The sequence below is a fragment of the Anarrhichthys ocellatus genome, unplaced genomic scaffold, assembly GCF_004355925.1.
Source record: "Anarrhichthys ocellatus isolate YVR2014 unplaced genomic scaffold, GSC_Weel_1.0 scaffold60, whole genome shotgun sequence".
In the NCBI taxonomy this organism is placed as follows: Eukaryota; Metazoa; Chordata; class Actinopteri; order Perciformes; family Anarhichadidae; genus Anarrhichthys; species Anarrhichthys ocellatus.
This window is the reverse complement of record NW_022280090.1, coordinates 278,914-298,360: the sequence shown is the minus strand read 5'-3', so window position 1 is coordinate 298,360 and position 19,447 is coordinate 278,914. Positions and strand designations below refer to the sequence as shown.

General features: G+C 40.1%; 1 protein-coding gene across 2 annotated transcripts in view; it reads left to right on the top strand.

Moving 5' to 3' along the window:
- The window catches only part of LOC116396835 (metabotropic glutamate receptor 4-like), a 153,578-nt gene that overhangs the window by 122,369 nt on the left and 11,762 nt on the right, over nt 1-19,447 (top strand). For both annotated transcript variants that reach the window (XM_031871734.1, XM_031871735.1), the window contains exons 7-9: nt 6,293-6,493; nt 15,882-16,018; nt 17,243-18,178. In XM_031871734.1, coding sequence (XP_031727594.1) covers nt 6,293-6,493; nt 15,882-16,018; nt 17,243-18,178 — 1,274 coding nt within the window. The remainder of the gene's footprint in view (nt 1-6,292; nt 6,494-15,881; nt 16,019-17,242; nt 18,179-19,447) is intronic.

The following is a 19,447-nucleotide window of genomic DNA, read 5'->3' as shown; positions in this document are numbered from 1 at the left end:
ATATATATATATATATATATATATATACACAGTTTAAATGGATAAGTTGATATCTGTCTATGTGTAATTGTAGGAGTGATCATAACGCTCATATATTTGCTATGGTGATGTCTATAATAAAGACTAATATTAAGAGATAAGCAGTCTTGTGTAGAGACTCAAAACTCAGGAGGGTCTTGTTGCTTTTTTATTTATAGACTCATGATTTAACAAAGGAAGATCTTGGCAAAACGGTAAACGACTAAAACAGTAATGCGGAAAAAGTACATACTCACTACATGCACTGGAGAGAAACTACAACTTTTACTCAAGAGGTGGGCTTCAAAACCAACTGCTGGCAACGTCTTCACAGTCCCAACACTGAGCTCAAGAGAGAACACAGAGGGTTATGTGTACTGTAGGGGAACGCTCAGGTGGATAAGCTAATGCTGATAGATGAGTTAGTCTTGAGATTGGAAGGAAGGAGTGACCCCTGGTTACCTGCCAGCGGGAGTGCTGGCGAGAACATCGGCGAGCTCCTTGGGGAGCTTCAGTGATGGTTCGGGAGCGTGCCGTCTCATCAGCACTCTGGATAACGCTCAAAACACATGTTTACATTTTCCCATTAACTGAGATGTAACATATGCAGGGGCTTACATCTGTTGTGCACGCATGAGCTTGTGGTCTGTCCATCTGTCCCTGGAGTCATAATACAGAGGGTTACTGCAATATTTACAAGTATCTATATTAGTTCACAACAACAGTGAAGTAGAAAAACAAGTTTTCCAGTGAAATGTACTAATGCACATCCCACTAGGTTTTAAAGGGCAAGTCATGAAATAGTAGACAAATAGAAACAAACAATGCCACAGTTCAGTCAGATATTCAGGTGAGTTATACTAGTAGCGGCTAATGTAGCCTCAAGCTACAAGCCTCAAACAGCTGAGATGAGGAGCAGGCGACAGAGGTCTTGTAGGCTCTCTTCTTTCCACAGTAAGTCCACATCCCCAGATTTTTACATCTTTAAACTTGTAGTCTTTAGCCCCAAACAGATGCTTGAGGCTATTAATCAGACTTTGCGTAGCTCAGTCTCAGTATGCCACAAAAGGCTTTGTACAACTTTTTTGTCATATATGCAGTCATATTTCACAATTCTATAATAGTTTTCAGATAACAACGGAGCGCTATGGCAAAGATCAATAAAATTTAAAATATAAAGTATCAGACTTTGGCTACATAGGCAACACTTGTTATTCATATAGCACATTTCAGCAACACGGCAATTCAAAGCACCTTACACTAAACATCAAAAGCATCGAGACGCACAAGAAACACATTATGACATTTAGATACCATTAAAACATATTGATAAGACAAGAGAATAGAAAATACAAACACGCTAAAATAGAATAAGGCAAGGGTCTTTAATAAGTACAACATATCACAAGACCTATCTTGTATAGTAAAGATGGGCCACTTGAAAAGGTGAGGCAGTTCACTAGATTTGGGTTTTATCAGCAGTTTTGTAAACAAGACAAGAAGCATTAAAACACCACGGCGACGTCAGACTAAATACAGAAGAATGAAACTGCAAATAGGGAAAAATGAACATATCGGCCACAATGTTGAATAAACTGATTATGAGACACGGCACCTAAATCTTGAGCACTCAACCAAATAATTGACTGAAGTGATCATTAATGCTGTAAGACTTCAAATACCCAGTCAAAGTTAATGTACAAGGTAATGATCCTTCAATGATTGCACGTTTTGACTAAATCTTTGCACTCTAAATGTTCATGTACTTTACATAATTGACTCATTACAAACCCTCGGTGCAGGGGTTAGTTTTATGACTCTTAACATGTTAAACACTCTATAGCAGGAGGGATTGCGGTAGGTGCCTGCATAATGCAGTCAGTAGCTCTTCTATGACTCATTACAGACATTTAACATGTGAAACATATCTATGAGCTCTGCTTGATGGGAAGAGAGTCTTGCAGCATTTGTTTGAGGTGAAAGTGTGACACTCCACTGGTGGAGAGCTTTGCCGAGTCTCTGAGGCAGCTGTGAGAGAACAACATGGGGCATGCTGCAGAATTATCGGTGTCCTGAGAGGGTTAGGCTGCTCAGCGAGATCAAAGGATAAGGAGGGCATGAGGGACTAGGGGAGACTCTAAGGGAGACTTGTCTTTTATACGTGAATGAAAGAGATGTAAAACTGACATTGATTAATGTGGAAAGGAGCGGTAAGGTAGAGCGGGGACCTATCTCATAGGCTCCTTATTTCTCCTGCATATTAATGATGTGGGCACAGCAGGAAACACAGCAATGCAGATAAACCAAGCGTGTGCTTTGCTTTTTCATCCAAGCATCTATTCCTTAAACCGCTTATCCTGTTCATGGTTGCAGGAGGCTGGAGCCTTTCCCACCATGCATTGTGTTAGAAATGGTGCATTTTTTTTGTATGATGAAAATAAATACAACAAGAGCAATATCTCGGGTATTTCCTGCAGGCATTACATACCAGTGCTGACCAGGTAGAGGTACTGTTAAGACATGAATGGTGTAATTTATACACTTATAAAATAACATGCTCTCTTTAAAACCCAATTTGGATTAAAAAAAGTTTTTTTTTACCCTAAAGTAGAAGTCCAATCGATTATTCAGTTAGTTGATCGACAGCAGCTTTGATAAAAAAAAAGTATTTGTTTGCGATTCATGAAGAAAAAAAGCCAAACATTTGCTGATTCATTTGGCCTTTTTATTGGAAAAAACAAGTAACTTGAAGACATTATCGTTGGTTCTAGGACATTGTGATTGACGTCTTTCACTGTTTTTGATATTTTAAAGTCTCAATAAATATCCATTTGAATTGAAATTCTTTTTTTTTTTACAGATTAATCAATAATGAAAATAATTGCAAACCCTAAAAAGACCTAAAAATCGAATAGCACCTTTAGCTGTCAATTCATATAAGACGTAATGTCAAATTGTAAGATGAACTAAAATAAAGAAGAGCAGCACGCAGCGCCAGTGTCAGATTAATTTAAGAGGCAGCACAAATGTTTTGGCAGGAAAGAACTGGATGGCCTCTGGCCAATCGCAAGATGAAAAAATGGTCAAAGGTCTAAGCCCACACACACTGTCACAAAATGTCTTGTGTGACACCTCGGAGGGGAAGACACCCACACGTTGCTTCACATTTTACTTCTGCTTAATCTTAATGGATTTCTCTGAAAGCAAAATGCCCGCCTGGAAAAATGTGTGTGAGAGAGCCAACATGCCAATGAGCAGGGAGCTAGAGAGTGAGACGGAGGGGGGGAAAGGGAAATGGTCTTATGGAGAAGAGACAATACAAAGTTAGTGTGGGTGGCCTGCCAAGCCTGAAAGAGAAATATCACTCTCACTCCCATTCTGGCTCACAAGATTCCCTATGGCATAAGCATGTAGGCCAAACTGTGACAATCTCTGTCCAATCAATGCCCTGTGGCCCTTAATTACTGAGCCGTAACCTCCAACAATAATTCATGCATTTCAAAAGCTCGAAGATAATCGGGGGCATTAAAACTCCTCTGATCTGCAGCAAGAGCTAGAGATGTAGTAAATGAAAGATGGCTAACAGAAGGAGACCTTTGCTGATTTGGGAGATAGCACTCTTTCAGATTGAAGTGGCTTTTTGCTTGCACTTGAAGAGGACAGATGTTGCATAAAGAATGACTGATCTGTCACTAAATGTTTGGTAATGCGTCGCTGGAACCTACATGTCCAAAAACCCTTACTAGAAGCATGAACGAAGAAGAATCTTTACATCAACTTGGGCCACTACGCTGACAGTGGATCACGCTGTTAACATGTATGCAAACTGAATAATTTGTCAACGGTTCTGAGCCAGAAAATGTGAAAATATTTCCACATGACTACTTTATATTATATCTTATACCAATAAAAATAACGCTTAATGACACACGACAGGTAGCATTGTGAATAAGGGTAATTATGGTAATTATAAAATACAATAGGTGTTTTCCTGGTGTCACCTTGTTCCATTCAGTATTTGGGCACTGTATACGTTTTACTCAAAAAGATGAATCATTCCTTTACACCATATATTTTAATTTAAGGTTTTACTGTATTTTACTGCCTGTCTGTGACATGCTACTTTTACAAAAACAACTTAGATCATTAGATCTGTACTCAGTGTCGGCCTATACCCAAAGCTCAGGTACCCTAATCAGGACTGGAAAAGCAGAAACTACATTTGATGAAATCAACACATTTTGGTTCATAACTTCCAAAATGAGTAACTTAATCCTTACAAAAAAATAAATAAAAATGACATCCATGTATTTCTTACATTGTTTCTACAGTCCCTGATTAAGCCCACATCAAGTTTTGTTCACATTTTTTATTTTTCGCAATATCCCCCAAAAAAGAGAAACACATTTTTGAACTAGTTGTCATTTTCTTTTTGACCTGGTTCTGATTTATTAAGTACAACTTTGTACTATGTACTATGCCAAATAACTGTGCCTTGTATTTTGTACAGTGTCAATTTAGAAAAGCTTCTTGGCTTTCCAAAACATCCTAACAAGTTTGACGTGCATATTTATAAAACCAACATTATTAACAACTTTGAACACAATTGGATTCATCCTCTGGGCACCATAGATATCTCTACCACATGTCATGGTAATCCATCTAATAGCTTATGAAATATCGTACTTACCACAATAGGAGCTATTTCACATTTGTTTGCTAAATATGATGGGAAACAGCTCCACACACCATCAGGTAATTTTGCACCCACAATTAAAGCATTTATTTAAAAAATGAAACTAGCACATTCCCCACTGTGTGCTTATTAACTCGCGGAGCTTAATTAATAATTACATTTGGCATGTTTATAAATATATGCGGCTCTATCATTAGCTCATCCCTGGTAATTAGTCTACTATTAATCTCCACTGAACTCACCTGCTTTTTATAATCTCTTCTGCAGATAGAGCAGAGTTGCATTGAGACGGCTTTCCGATTTTGAGGCTCGTGAGGAGAAAGGAGGAGTTGGGATTGGCATGTTGTATTTCCCTCTAAGGCCCCCCACCTCCTCACAGCAATTAACAATCACAAAAACCTATGGAACACCCTGGGCCGGGATTAGTGAACTCCTATCACAAGTTATTACATTGAGCCTATGAGGGGATTATCCCTGTCCTGTGAATGGATGTCTCCATTTCCTGGGTCTCTGATTTCTCACTGACTTAATTCACAGTCGGACACTCAGTCAAGCAGGTCAGGATTCCATCACAATGGAACATGTATCCATTTTTTTAAAGTTGCTAATGAAAAATGGCACGAGGCATATACTGTGAGTAATGGCTAATGGAATAGACATGTAGGTCCGAGTCCTAATGTGTGCAGAATCACTCAGAGGGAAATCCATGTATTCCTGCTGGAGAGACGAGAACGAGTTTTTGTTTTTTAACTGATGAGATTTCCCGGGAGGAGAAAACCTTGCACTCCAGATATTGGAATTGATTTGCTCCTCTGCAGCGGCCCAGATATTTACCTTCTAGCTAATTGCCAGAGGCAAGACCCATTCAGTGTAGAAAGAATAAGACTCACCGAGGACCAATGCCTTTTCTTCTACAGCATTGCTTTTGGACTGATGCCACACCCTCCATTTAAAAGGTTCATCTCAGTGCAAGTGCACGGAATTGTCCTGTCCAGCAGGAGCTACTCTCCAAAGTGGGTGTGACGCACGGGTAGAAGTGTCGAAAAGATAGGTTTTAGTGACTGTTGTATAAACACAAGTAGTATCTTCAAGTTATTCTGTAATGGAGTTTCTAGATGGATCTCTTCAAAAATGTTTTTTTGCTACCTTTATGGATATTAGTTGTCTGGGACAAGCACTATATATGCGATTCATCATCAGCCTACTTCAAACAAGGGTCAGAGACAAACTCGCACGTAGATAATTCTTTAAGCTGTACCCGTTCATTGAAACCACTTGAGTCCTTAAGTGAACACATTTTTCTTGATTGCATTGCATGATGTGGCTGATAGAATTACTGATGGAGTATTTCAAATACACTTGTGAAATCCTTTTCAGTCTCCCTCTGGATTGTTGAACTACATGGATACAAATGTGGGACTCAACCTCACACTTGACATGGTTCACTATGAGCTAAACAAGTGACCACACAGGATGCATTACCCGTGATTTAACTGCATGTAAGCAATTTGTAAAATCACACACACATACGGTATCATAATGCATGATGCCTGACTTACAACTTTCCGTGTCTTACAGATCAAGAGCGGATAGGAAAGGACTCGAACTATGAGCAGGAAGGAAAGGTGCAGTTTGTTATTGATGCCGTCTATGCGATGGCTCATGCCCTGCACGGTATGCACCAGGAGCTCTGCCCAGGGAAGGTGGGCCTCTGCGCTAAAATGGATCCCATCAATGGCACTCATCTGCTGAAGCACATCCGCCGTCTAAACTTTTCAGGTCAGTCACATTTATTGATAGTGGAGTGCATCGTTTGTCTCAACTTAAGAGGCATTGTTACCTGAGCTTTTTAAGGCGCTCAAGTCAGTTCAGTTTGTGGTAGTACATTAATGATACAGTGAATGTACAGTTGATAATCAAGGTGGCTCAAAATCAGATCTTAAATGTTTTACCATTATGGGAAAACAAGAGTAAGAGTCTGCAGCCACGTTAGCCTTCCTATAATGCTGCACTACGTATAGGCATAACAATGAAAATGCTAACATGTGCTTGTTAAGCATTTATCACGTTCACCATCTCAGTTTACCTTTCAAAATACCATTTGAATTTAAATATAGTCGTGCTGCAGAGATGTCCTGGCCTCCACATCATAGTCTACAGACGTAAGAAAACATCTTAATCATTTGAATATGTTTTGCATTGAAAATGAGAACAATGATGTAAGAAATGATCATTCCCTCTAATACTGCAAATCATATCACAATTGCACTATCAAAATAATCCCAAATAGATATTTCTTTATTCATTTGTTTGTCATTCAACCGTAGCAAAAAATATTTTACATTTCTTTATAATTTCATTATATTGTAGAAAGGGCTAATTTCTCGTATTACAATAACTTTGTTCAGCTGGCAACACCAGAGGTCATAAATGTACTAACCTAATGTATATAATGTGCTTTACATTACCTTGAGGGTGTTGGAAAGCATCTCTGGCTCAATCAGACAAACGTCATCAATGTAGACGTCATCAACATCTCATGTGTCACAAACCAGCACCGTAGTTACTTTATGCTGTCTTATGAACCATTTTCCATTTCCTCCATGTAGCCTTACGTTATACCCGACTATCAGTCAAGTTCGCAGTCATGACTGACGTATTAATAATTAACTGCTTTGACAAAAAGAGCAGTGGTCCTTAGTTTCATTATATAGACGCTGAAGCAGTTTAAGACAATTAAAATTCCCTCTCAGAGACTTGAGTATGCAGTGTTTGTACAGATCAATTACTCACTTGAACTCCTGCTCTTCAAGCTAATTTGCCATTCTAATATCTACTTGTTGCATTGGTAAAATGTCAATTTAATGTTTAATTCATATCTGAGAAGTAAAAGAAAGTATTTCTTTAAAAATATTGAATGGGCGATTATGAAAGCTATTGCGTCTCAAAAGATCAGTGTGTGTGTGTGTGTGTGTGTGTGTGTGTGTGTGTATATATACTGAGTATATGGGAATTTTCTTAAAGTCCAAACAAACCTCTCTTCCACATGATACTCAACATTTGTTCAGATCAAAGTAAAGCCTCAGAGTAAATCAGGTAGAAAGAGTAAGTACTCGTCTTCAACAACAACCACCATTCAGATGCCCTTAACCTCCAACTTCACCAGCTGAGCTGCTGAGAATCCAATAGCATACGGGAGAAAAAAGAACTGATGTGCTGTTGTTCACAACAGGCAGTATGTTGGGTTCACTGGTTCTCATGATCTGTTGTAACAAAGCGTCTCTTTTTCCCAGAGAAAACTGCTGAAACCATGCATGATGGTCTCTGTCTCGATAAATGAGGTGTATACCGTCTACGAAGCTTATTTTCAATTCACATACACAGTACAAAATACTGCTCGAGGAGCAGTATTTGTTTGATTTATTTCATCTATATATTATTTTGTTTTTACACAACTGAGCCTGGCACAAGTTCAGAGTTTTCAGTTGAAAATGCAACCCCTCTGGGGAAACATGGCAGCTTTTTTCCCTCCCTTTTATTACTGATGTTTGATTTCTTCTGCGAGGAATGTTCGGAGTTTTGGACAAACTAAAACAAGATATTGCAAAAATATTTTTGTTAATAAGTAAATAAAAAAGACGACATACAGTTCGTGCATAATGGATTTAAATAGTCAAAATAGTAAACAATACAGATATTACAAGAGCACCGGGTATTTGATGCAAGAATTGAAATCGCTATCTAATTTAAATGTGTAGATCGGAATTGCATCCATGACAGAAATCAACATTCATTCAATATTAAATGCCCAGTGAGTGAGTGGTGCCTTGTTATAAAGTGCTCATCCATTTTTAGCCTGCTAGCAGGGACATGAAGCTCCAGTGCAGTAGATCCTTTGAGCTTTGATGTGAGCAGAGGCTGCCTTTTACACTACACTCCATACAACTGCATCAGCATGCTTCATTATATTGAGCTTGTCCAGATACATAAAATAACCTGCTGATATTGGACTTGCTCGATTGTGAATTCTATTTTTCTGTGTTGTGGTGTTAGTATGTAATGCACCAGTAAACACAATCATCCCTTTTTTTTTTCTCACAAACGAATGGCAATCGCAAGAAATGCATGTAAAAGTAGGTCATTTTGTTTTGTTATTGTGATGAGTCATTCTTGAGGCTGAGCCAGCAAGAATCTATTGTTACACATTTCTGTTTATTCTCAGTAGTTTTAGCGGATATCTGCTAAGAATAATTCATATTTCTAACTCTGCAAAAGCTGCACAGCCCTCAAGACTCCAGTTAGACTACGTCCATAGCAAATGCATCGTGTCTTAGGTTGAATATCAAATGAAACTCTGTTGATAAAGGTCAAATGTCAAAGAGCTTTTTTTTTTCCTTTTTTTTTTAAACCAAAGGTGCTTATAGTGGCCATACACCTGGCACGCTCACAAAACCATTTATCTATAGTATCTCAGTGGGCTGTCAGGGTCTCAACAGGAGACACAGTAAGCTAGCTCACGACAGATAACCTTTTAGAAAAGATGAAAAGTAATCTGACAGAAGCATTGGCTCCGCTGGGATATTTTCAGTAGTCTGGGATTATCTGTGTGCTTTCTCAAGAGCCTTTATATTTAAAGTACATTTACTCAAATGCTATACACTACAAAGTCTAGGTACTTGTACTTTACTTGAGTATTTCCATTTCATGCAACTTTATCCTTCTACTCCAACACATCTCTGAGACAAATATTGTACATTTATCTCAAAACATTAGTTGCTTTTGAGATTACAATTCTTCATACCCCTTTTTCTGCTGAAGGAGTTCCTTTATGGAGTAGATTATCCTACTTCTTAACCTAAGGAAATTAATTAAACGCCTTTTTTGATTACCTGGAAAATGCATCGGCAACAAGCTAAAAACAGGGCTGTTTTTCTTTTAGAGATGCGTGGACATCGCTGCTACAAACATAATGATCATTGCTGTGGTTTCGACTACCCAACGATGAATAAAGGAGTCAACCGTACTTAAAATGAGGTCAACCGTAAACATCCTCAGCAGTAAGAACGCAACATACACATTAAGGCACTAAAACACAATGTATAATAGTAAAACACTGACCATTTTACTGCATAATGAGTTATTTTATTTCAGTATGTTTTGCTGATAACACTTTTACTAAGTCATATTTTGAATGCAGGACTTCTACGTGTTGTGCAGTATTTTCACAGTGTGGTGTTAGCATTGTGACTTAGATAAAGGATCTGAACACTTCTTCCACCACTGTATGTCTATAAAGTTGTAGCTTAATTCTAAATCCTCAACTTTTCAAGCGCTCATTTGCTCACTCAGCAGCAGCCGACAAAGCAGGAGAATCAAACACCTCCGGTCTTTGTGCATTGTTTGACTGTCTTCAGAGCTTCCTCCTCTCTTGTTCTCACCTCGGCATCCGATGTGTCGAGGAGTTGCTCAGACTTCAATAAGCCGCAATTGAATGAAGCTTCTCATCAGTGTTTCATGTCTGTTGCTATCACGTCAGGGAAAAGTGCTTTTGCTCTGCCGCAGACTGAAAAGCAGTGGCCTTTTCCGCCGTCATTCTCACCAGGGACAGCTGTTTTGAGTGTGGATTAAAGTCAAGATCTGAGGGTTTCCCATCGCTGCACACCTACCTCTCTCTCCTCGAGCAAAGTCTTCATTGTTGTGCAACTAAGAAGATGCTTCTGGTGGAGAAAATGTGTTTTTGTCAATTTTCTTTCCCTTGGATGACACCCAGGCCTGTTATTCAGAAAGAATAGACTATCAGCATCTCAACATGGACAGCAATAGATACAAAGCTCATTCATCAGAGTGTAATATCCTAAAACCTGTCGGACACACACTGTAAGATGTGCAATTGCCAAAAAAAATATATAGATAAGTCTTGTAAATTCTCAAATAGTGCATAGGCCATTACTTTACTCAACAGAAGAGTGAACCCTGACGTTATTTAAAAAAAGGCTCACTTATATAAGAGGTAGGCCTTTATTTTCCAGTTTTATAAGAGTTCATCATATTTATGTTTTATTAGCAACTCCCTGTTTTGTGATCCTCCCCTCGTTTTAAAATGCTATTAAAGCATACGACCATAACGCGCAACCCCTGCCACCTCCTCAACCCTTGCTTCTCCCTCCTCCTCCAGCAGATAGAGACGACTAGTCTGTAGGGCTATGAAACATCTACAGTAAGGAGAAACTATCAGCAGCAAATTGATGGAATTAGCGCTGTGGAAATGTACAGATTATTGTGCTGAATTTACCTTATGTCCTGTATGGTTCGCCCAGTTACAGAGCACTTGTATATACAGGTGCTGGTCATATCATTAGAATATCATCAAAAAGTTGATTTATTTCACTAATTCCATTCAAAAAGTGAAACTTGTCTATTATATTCATTCATTACACACAGACATATATTTCAAATGTTTATTTCTTTTAATTTTGATGATTATAACTGACAACTAACGAAAATCCCAAATTCAGTATCTCAGAAAATTTGAATATTACTTAAGACCAATACAAAGAAAGGATTTTTAGAAATCTTGGCCAACTGAAAAGTATGAACATGAAAAGTATGAGCATGTACAGCACTCAATACTTAGTTGGGGCTCCTTTTGCCTGAATTACTGCAGCAATGCGGCGTGGCATGGAGTCGATCAGTCTGTGGCACTGCTCAGGTGTTATGAGAGCTCAGGTTGCTCTGATAGTGGCCTTCAGCTCTTCTGCATTGTTGGGTCTGGCATTTCGCATCATCCTCTTCACAATACCCCATAGATTTTCTATGGGGTTAAGGTCAGGCGAGAACAGGGATACCATGGTCCTTAAACCAGGTACTGGTTGCTTTGGCACTGTGTGCAGGTGCCAAGTCCTGTTGGAAAATGAAATCTGCATCTCCATAAAGTTGGTCAGCAGCAGGAAGCATGAAGTGCTCTAAAACTTCCTGGTATATGGCTGCGTTGACCTTGGACCTCAGAAAACACAGTGGACCAACACCAGCAGATGACATGGCACCCCAAACCATCACTGACTGTGGAAACTTTACACTGGACCTCAAGCAACGTGGATTGTGTGTCTCTCCTCTCTTCCTCCAGACTCTGGGACCCTGATTTCCAAAGGAAATGCAAAATTTACTTTCATCAGACAACATAACTTTGGACCACTCAGCAGCAGTCCAGTCCTTTTTGTCTTTAGCCCAGGCGAGACGCTTCTGACGCTGTCTGTTGTTCAAGAGTGGCTTGACACAAGGAATGCGACAGCTGAAACCCATGTCTTGCATACGTCTGTGCGTAGTGGTTCTTGAAGCACTGACTCCAGCTGCAGTCCACTCTTTCTGAATCTCCCCCACATTTTTGAATCGGTTTTGTTTCACAATCCTCTCCAGGGTGCGGTTATCACTATTGCTTCTACACTTTTTTCTACCACATCTTTTCCTTCCCTTCGCCTCTCTATTAATGTGCTTGGACACAGAGCTCTGTGAACAGCCAGCCTCTTTTGCAATGACCTTTTGTGTCTTGCCCTCCTTGTGCAAGGTGTCAATGGTCGTCTTTTGGACAACTGACAAGTCAGCAGTCTTCCCCATGATTGTGTAGCCTACAGAACTAGACTGAGGGACCATTTAAAGGCCTTCGCAGGTGTTTTGAGTTAATTAGCTGATTAGAGTGTGGCACCAGGTGTCTTCAATATTGAACCTTTTCACAATATTCTAATTTTCTGAGATACTGAATTTGGGATTTTCCTTAGTTGTCAGTTATAATCATCAAAATTAAAAGAAATAAACATTTGAAATATATCAGTCTGTGTGTAATGAATGAATATAACAGACAAGTTTCACTTTTTCAATGGAATTAGTGAAATAAATCAACTTTTTGATGATATTCTAATTATATGACCAGCACCTGTATATAGCAGAAGCTTGTGATTGAGGAAACATGCAAATGTCTTGACAGTGATGAAGCAGCAGGAAAAACACACCCTTATTTGTGTGGGTGAAGTGTATCTGTAGTAAATTCTGCATGACTTGCCTGCATACAAGTCATTAAGAGTTAATGACCGAGTAGAGGGCAGCAAGCTGTGCTGTCATTCACTAAGGTGTCCCGGTTGTGCATCCATGCGGAACGAGCACATGTTGGATTAATGATCGCATAGTCAGGTAATTCTTCAGGTGTGTGAGGAAGAGAGGGGGTGGGGCAATACAACAATCATTAAATATTACATATAATCACAAGCTCCTCATTAACCCCAACGTTTCTTTGAGAGGAGACGAGTGCTGCGGTACACGAGTGTGTGAACCCGGGCTACGCTGTCACATTAGTGCACAGCACAATGCAGTGGTGGCAGAAGCCTCTGTGGAACTCATTATGCCCCTGACTAGTGAGAGGACTGTTTAGACAAGCAATTTGTGCCACATGACAGGCCTAATTCCTCATCTGCAACTCAAACATTGACCATATGCCCCAAAATGCACCGCTCTGTTCACTCTTAATGAAGAGGACAACGCCACTGCCTCCGGAACAATGACGGCGACCCCGGGCAGTATTTCCCCACAGTGCCTTAAACGGTCAATTCATTACTGGGGTCAAAGAAGCCAGATTAGTCTTTTCCATTTGTTTTACCATTCTGGGTACCACAGGAGATGTACGATGTTCTGTGCCAGCGCACAATACCATCCGGTTATTAAAGTTGCAGTAAAGAGAACTATGAGACTTATTTGTCTGTCCTCACATAAAACTGTCTCAATCTGCCGTGTCAAGATAAATGAACACAAATTAAGTTATTTTGATTTGACACACACAGACTATAGCTGAAAACACCTAATTGGTAAAGAAGTAATGCATAGTTGATAACTACTTTAAGTGTAATATTTATTTTTAAGCTACGCTTCCCGGAACTTATTCCAACAGCGTGATACATCCTGTATTCAATTTCTGACGGTTAATGCTGTTGTTGGTGATTACCTCTTTGATTTATTTTATACTGCTGTCATTACTGTCAGACATTTCCGACACCTGATGTAGCTCAACAGAAGCTCTCGTGATATGAGCGGTGTTTGAACAGCAGTCTTCAACAACCTGTAACAAATGAAGAAGAAACAGACACACCAGTCAACCTCTTACATTACATATGCACATATACCTGTAACTTCTGTGGTCCGAAAATAAAGATTAGGCCTTTAAACTCTTACTACAAAAAGATTTTTTATGGCCACTACGTAGGAAAATCTTGGAATCACTTGCATGTTGCTTAACCTTGTGTGTGTGTGCGAAATGTGCAGCAGAAATGGGTAAATTGTGCATAATCAAACAAATAACAGCAGTAGTGAGAGAGAGAGAGAGAGAGAGAGAGAGAGAGAGAGAGAGAGAGAGAGCTGTCAATCTATGAAAGGTCTGGATTTGAAAAGCAAGCATGACAAAAAGACCCATAAAGCTATTATATACAGTATAATCATACAGTAACCACCATGGTGGTGTTTAGGGTCCATTTTCCTCTTTCAGCGTCCATGTGAGCACTTACAGGCTCGAGCACATAACCCGAACCGTGACAGCGCGTCAAAGCGCTTTTAAAAGCACAGGAAATGGTGGAAGAGAGCAAAAAGAAAAAAGCTTTGCACAACTAAAATCTCCGATAGAACATATGACAGCTTACAAATAGTGTTGATGTGCTTAATATTTTGATGTAAACATCTTGCCTCTCTGCTTTATAAAGTCACTGTAATCCTCCCATGATCACTCACCGCTTTGTGATGTGGGGGCGGCATTGTCCCAGATGCGAGGCTGAGTGAAACGGTAATGCTGTAATCCAGCGGGGCTGACTCATCGAGATGTGGATTAGGGCGCTGCATCCTTCTACCTCGAAAAACAAAAAGCAAGAACAGAAAAAAAAAAATTCTCATCAGCAGAAATCCATCAGCAGCAATTGGCCACGTTAAACTTTTTGTTCTTACTTAATAATAAAATAGCTTTCATCAGTGTTTGAAGGTATAGAGGTTTTGTGAAAGTTGAAGTTCCTTTCTTCTCCCTCTAATGAGAACCTTTCCACGTTCTACCATAATTAAATGGATCGCTTTACTGGAAGTGGGGTTCGCCTAGTTACAGAGAGATCTGTGGTGGGCTTTTCACATGAGTGGTGTGTGTGTGTGTGTGTGTGTGTGTGTGTGTGTGTGTGTGTGTGTGTTTGACAGCTCTTCTGCGGTTCGATGCCAGATATTGTTGATTTAGAACCTATGATTATCTTCAATGACATTTTTAACAACACTGCTTTCTTTCTAAAATATTTGTAATTTGCAACCACAGTATTCTTAAGGTATGGAAACTGAAATACTCAATTGAAGGTTGAGGTATGATCTAAATTGATTATCAGATTTAACTGTCTTTTTGATTTCTGTTGATGAGGGGGGATGTTTTGCTTTTGTCCAATCGGTGACAATTGATTTATCCCTTGTGCCAACATCAATTTCATTCAACACAGAAGCTGTGGGAGCGATGAGTAGGAGCAGTAATAATGTTTATGACTTTATGACCTATTTTTCATGGAGGTAACTAGGCTGATAGCTACCTGTTTAGAAAGATTATGTCGCCATTCTCAATCCCACCTACAAAGCTCTGGGTGGATTATTTCTTCTCCAACAGTCATCCACCCAAAAATATTATTATTTGAATCACCGAACAAATCTGAGATATGGGTGGTGATTATTAATAGAGCCAAACATTAATTGTTGGTCTGTGAAGGGACGTGAACTGCAATATTCGGCATGGAAATTTGTCAAACTATACCCCGTTCACCCCCCCCCAACCTCACATTTCCACATCGTAACATAACTGAGCTCTGCAAGTTGGCAATGAACATGAATCATATGCAATCAAATTGTCCAAAAGGAACATAAGTCCTCGTGACTATGCGGGATGTTCTCATTAGGACACAGTGTCAATATGTTCTCAGCCATCTTGCCAAATGAGAGAGAAAATAAAATAGTTTAGCATAATTTTGGTTTCTTAATTTAGTGGAATAATAACTGTCGTATCAATGACAACACATTAGTTTGCTCTCGTAGATTCACGCTCACTACACAGAACGAAACTCAACGATGTGAAGTAAATGATGATGATGATGATGATGACGATGATTGTTCTCTCATTTAGGCATAGCTGGAAACCCAGTGCTCTTTAATGAAAATGGAGATGCTCCTGGACGATACGAGATCTACCAATACCAGATCAGAAACCAAACAGCCGAATACAAAATAATTGGCCACTGGACGGATCAACTCCATCTCAACGTAAGCGTCGCCGTTTCCATTCCTGTTTTGTTTGTGTTAGTGTTTACTGTTAAAAGTCCTTCGCTGAAAAACAGTTTTCTCCAGCTCTGCAGCTGCGTGTTTGCTCACTGACTCCTCCCCAAACCATTTGATAGCGCTTCGTGCCATCTTCAAAGGTGTAAATATCCAGAGGGCGCTTTAAATGATTAACAGGGCGGACTGTGATGAAAAGAAAGCCATGAGAGCTTAAGGACAGACATATTTAATATCATCTCTCCAGACGGCATCACTGACTTCCAAAAAACAATACTGTGGGGGCAGGGGGTGTGATGAAGTAACGGTATTATAACCGTAAATTACATAAAGTAACCAAACAAATTCTGTTTTGACAAAATGAAGAGGAAGCCATGGGCAGCCAGAAGAGAGTACAATTGAACAAATGAAGCAGCTTGAGAGGAGCTTTTTGCCTTTTTTTACCTCTTTCAACATCATGTGAAAAAGCAACGTCTGTGGTGGGCACCTACTGTGGAATGCGCCAGTTCTGACTCTTAAAGCCGTATTTAATTAGTGTTCTTTGAGTTCTTAATTAAATACACATTTAGAGACACATTTACCGGCTTTGAATGAACAGCCACAATTGAATAAAATTGATAACATAACATCAAAGAGAGCGGGACACGTTTGAAATTACGTATTTAATTTATCTGCACAAGTATGCTTGTACAGGGGGAAAATCCACAAGGGGGGTAGTATCCTGAAATGGAATTAATCATTTTTTCTTCTGATCCTAGACAGCAGAGGATTGTTTTTTTTTAACTCAAACAACAATTTACAAAAGAGAGGCACTGTCAGTTCCCTGCAGGCCTGCAGTTTCCTTTTGTGTCTTACCTTTTGGATAATTTGAACTCCAACTGGAAGACATTTAACCCCTAGTTTGCCCTTTCCCACCCCACACCCAAATAAATACATAAAACCAAGTATCATGGGAGCATACAGAATGGTACTCCGGGCCAGGTTCAAACTCCCACACAGCAAGTAGCAACCGGTTAGATTTTCCTTGACCTCCAGGTGTGGTTTGGGATCTTTTTGGGGGGGACGGGGGGATCAATACAGCATCACTTTCTCTACATGACAACATTTGAAAGGATATGAACACTTTAGCTCTCTACAAATCTCCTCTCTTCCCTCTTTGTCTTTCTCTCCGTCCATTAATGTCCGTCTGTGTCCCCCTTGCCTCCTTCGCAGGTTCGTAAGATGCAGTGGCCCGGCGGTGTCCGTCAGATCCCTTCCTCAATCTGCAGTCATACCTGTCAGGCCGGCGAGCGCAAGAAGATTGTGAAGGGTATGCCTTGCTGTTGGCACTGTGAGCGCTGCGATGGCTATCAGTACCAGGCAGACACCTACACGTGTAAGATGTGTCGCTTTGATTTACGGCCCAACGTGAATCACACCGGCTGTGTTCCAATCCCCATTGTTAAGCTGGAGTGGAGCTCTCCATGGGCAGTCTTTCCCGTGCTTATTGCTGTCTTTGGCATCATGGCCACCGTGTTCGTGGTGGTCACGTTCGTCCGCTACAACGACACCCCCATTGTGAAAGCATCAGGCCGAGAGCTGAGCTACGTGCTGCTAACTGGCATCTTCCTCTGTTATGCCACAACATTCCTGATGATTTCTACCCCTGATGTAGGAATTTGCTCCCTCCGGAGGATCTTCTTGGGTCTGGGCATGAGCATTAGTTACGCCGCCCTGCTCACCAAAACCAATCGTATTTACCGCATCTTTGAGCAGGGTTCCATGTCTGTCAGTGCACCCAGGTTAATTTCTCCAGCCTCCCAGCTGGCCATCACGTTCACCCTGGCCTCAGTGCAGCTGCTTGGGGTGTGCATCTGGTTTGGCGTGGACCCCTCCAAGGCCATTATTGACTACGAGGACCAGAGGACCTCTAACCCGGTGATGTCTCGCGGTGTGCTGAAGTGTGACATCTCTGATCTGTCTCTCATCTGCCTGCTGGGCTACAGCATGCTGCTCATGGTCACCTGTACGGTCTACGCCATAAAAACCAGAGGGGTGCCGGAGACATTCAATGAAGCCAAACCCATTGGTTTTACCATGTACACCACCTGCATTATTTGGCTGGCATTCATCCCAATCTTCTTCGGCACTTCACAGTCCACGGAAAAGGTAAGCTTACGACTATTCCTGTAGTTTTTTTTCTAACTCATAGAAGTACTTTAAAGAGTTTTTAGAAATCATCAGAGGCACACAAAAGCTTATTTAATACCAAACCTATTAGGTTTTATATTTCTATGTCAAATTCTTTCTTTGCTTACTGCTTCTTCTTGGTTTGTTCACAAGAATGTTTGGATCATTAATGCAGGAGAGTGCAGGTGCAGATAAAGAAGAAATACACAACGTCATTGGTGGAAAGTAATTAAGTACATCTACTCAAGTACTGCACTAAAGTACAATGTTGAGGTACATGCATTTTCCATTTAGTGCTTCTTTACTTGACTACATTTCAGAGAACAGTGTACTTTTAATTCCACTACATTTCTCTGACATCTATAATTACTAGTTACTTTGCATAAAAAACACGATCAACAAGTAAATTATGAAGCATTGTCAAAGATAGAACCAGTACTCACATCCTTGTTTTATTTGCTGCTTTCCTCTTGACCCGTCACATTTGTCTTATGACCTCTTGTGGGGGTCTTACACTACAGATTGGGAACTGTTGGATTAAACTACCCAACAGTATATTAGGCACTTATAATTAGGTCAGCTACATGTTTACATCCTGATGCATAAATATAAATGATCTAATAATAGAATATATAATATACCTTTGTCAGGGGCTATTTGGTATTGTATAAATGAGTGTTTTTACTTTAATACTCAGTACATTAACTAGTAGTAAGTACATCCTGCTGTTAATACTTCTGTACTTGTACTTATACCACAATTTGAAAATACTCCATGATTTAAAGTTAGTAGTTCTTCCACTACTGCACATCAGTCAACTTCTTTTTTCATCAGCAATGTTTACATTTGTCTTTCAGTCCCAGGCAGACCTCCAATGTTCTTTTTCTTATTTCTTATTACTCCACTCTGCCTTTGTTTAATGACAAGAGCAATGGCACAGGATGTCATGCAGAAGCCTCGTGTTTCAAATGTACTGACAACATACCGAATGTGGACACAGAGTTTTATAAGTGCATTCTCTAATCATGGCATGCAAGCCTATGACTCACGTATACGTGATGTCTATATGCCAGAGTGCATTAGAGACCCCTGAGCTGTCGACACAAAGACAAGCTCACACTCGTATTCCCGTGTCAAATCGATGTGCCTGACCTCCTGAACCGTGGAACCTGGATCACATCCAGTAGGAGCTCGGGGGAGGCTACAGGTCAAGTGGGATCCAAAAGAGGCATGACAATGGAGGCTGGG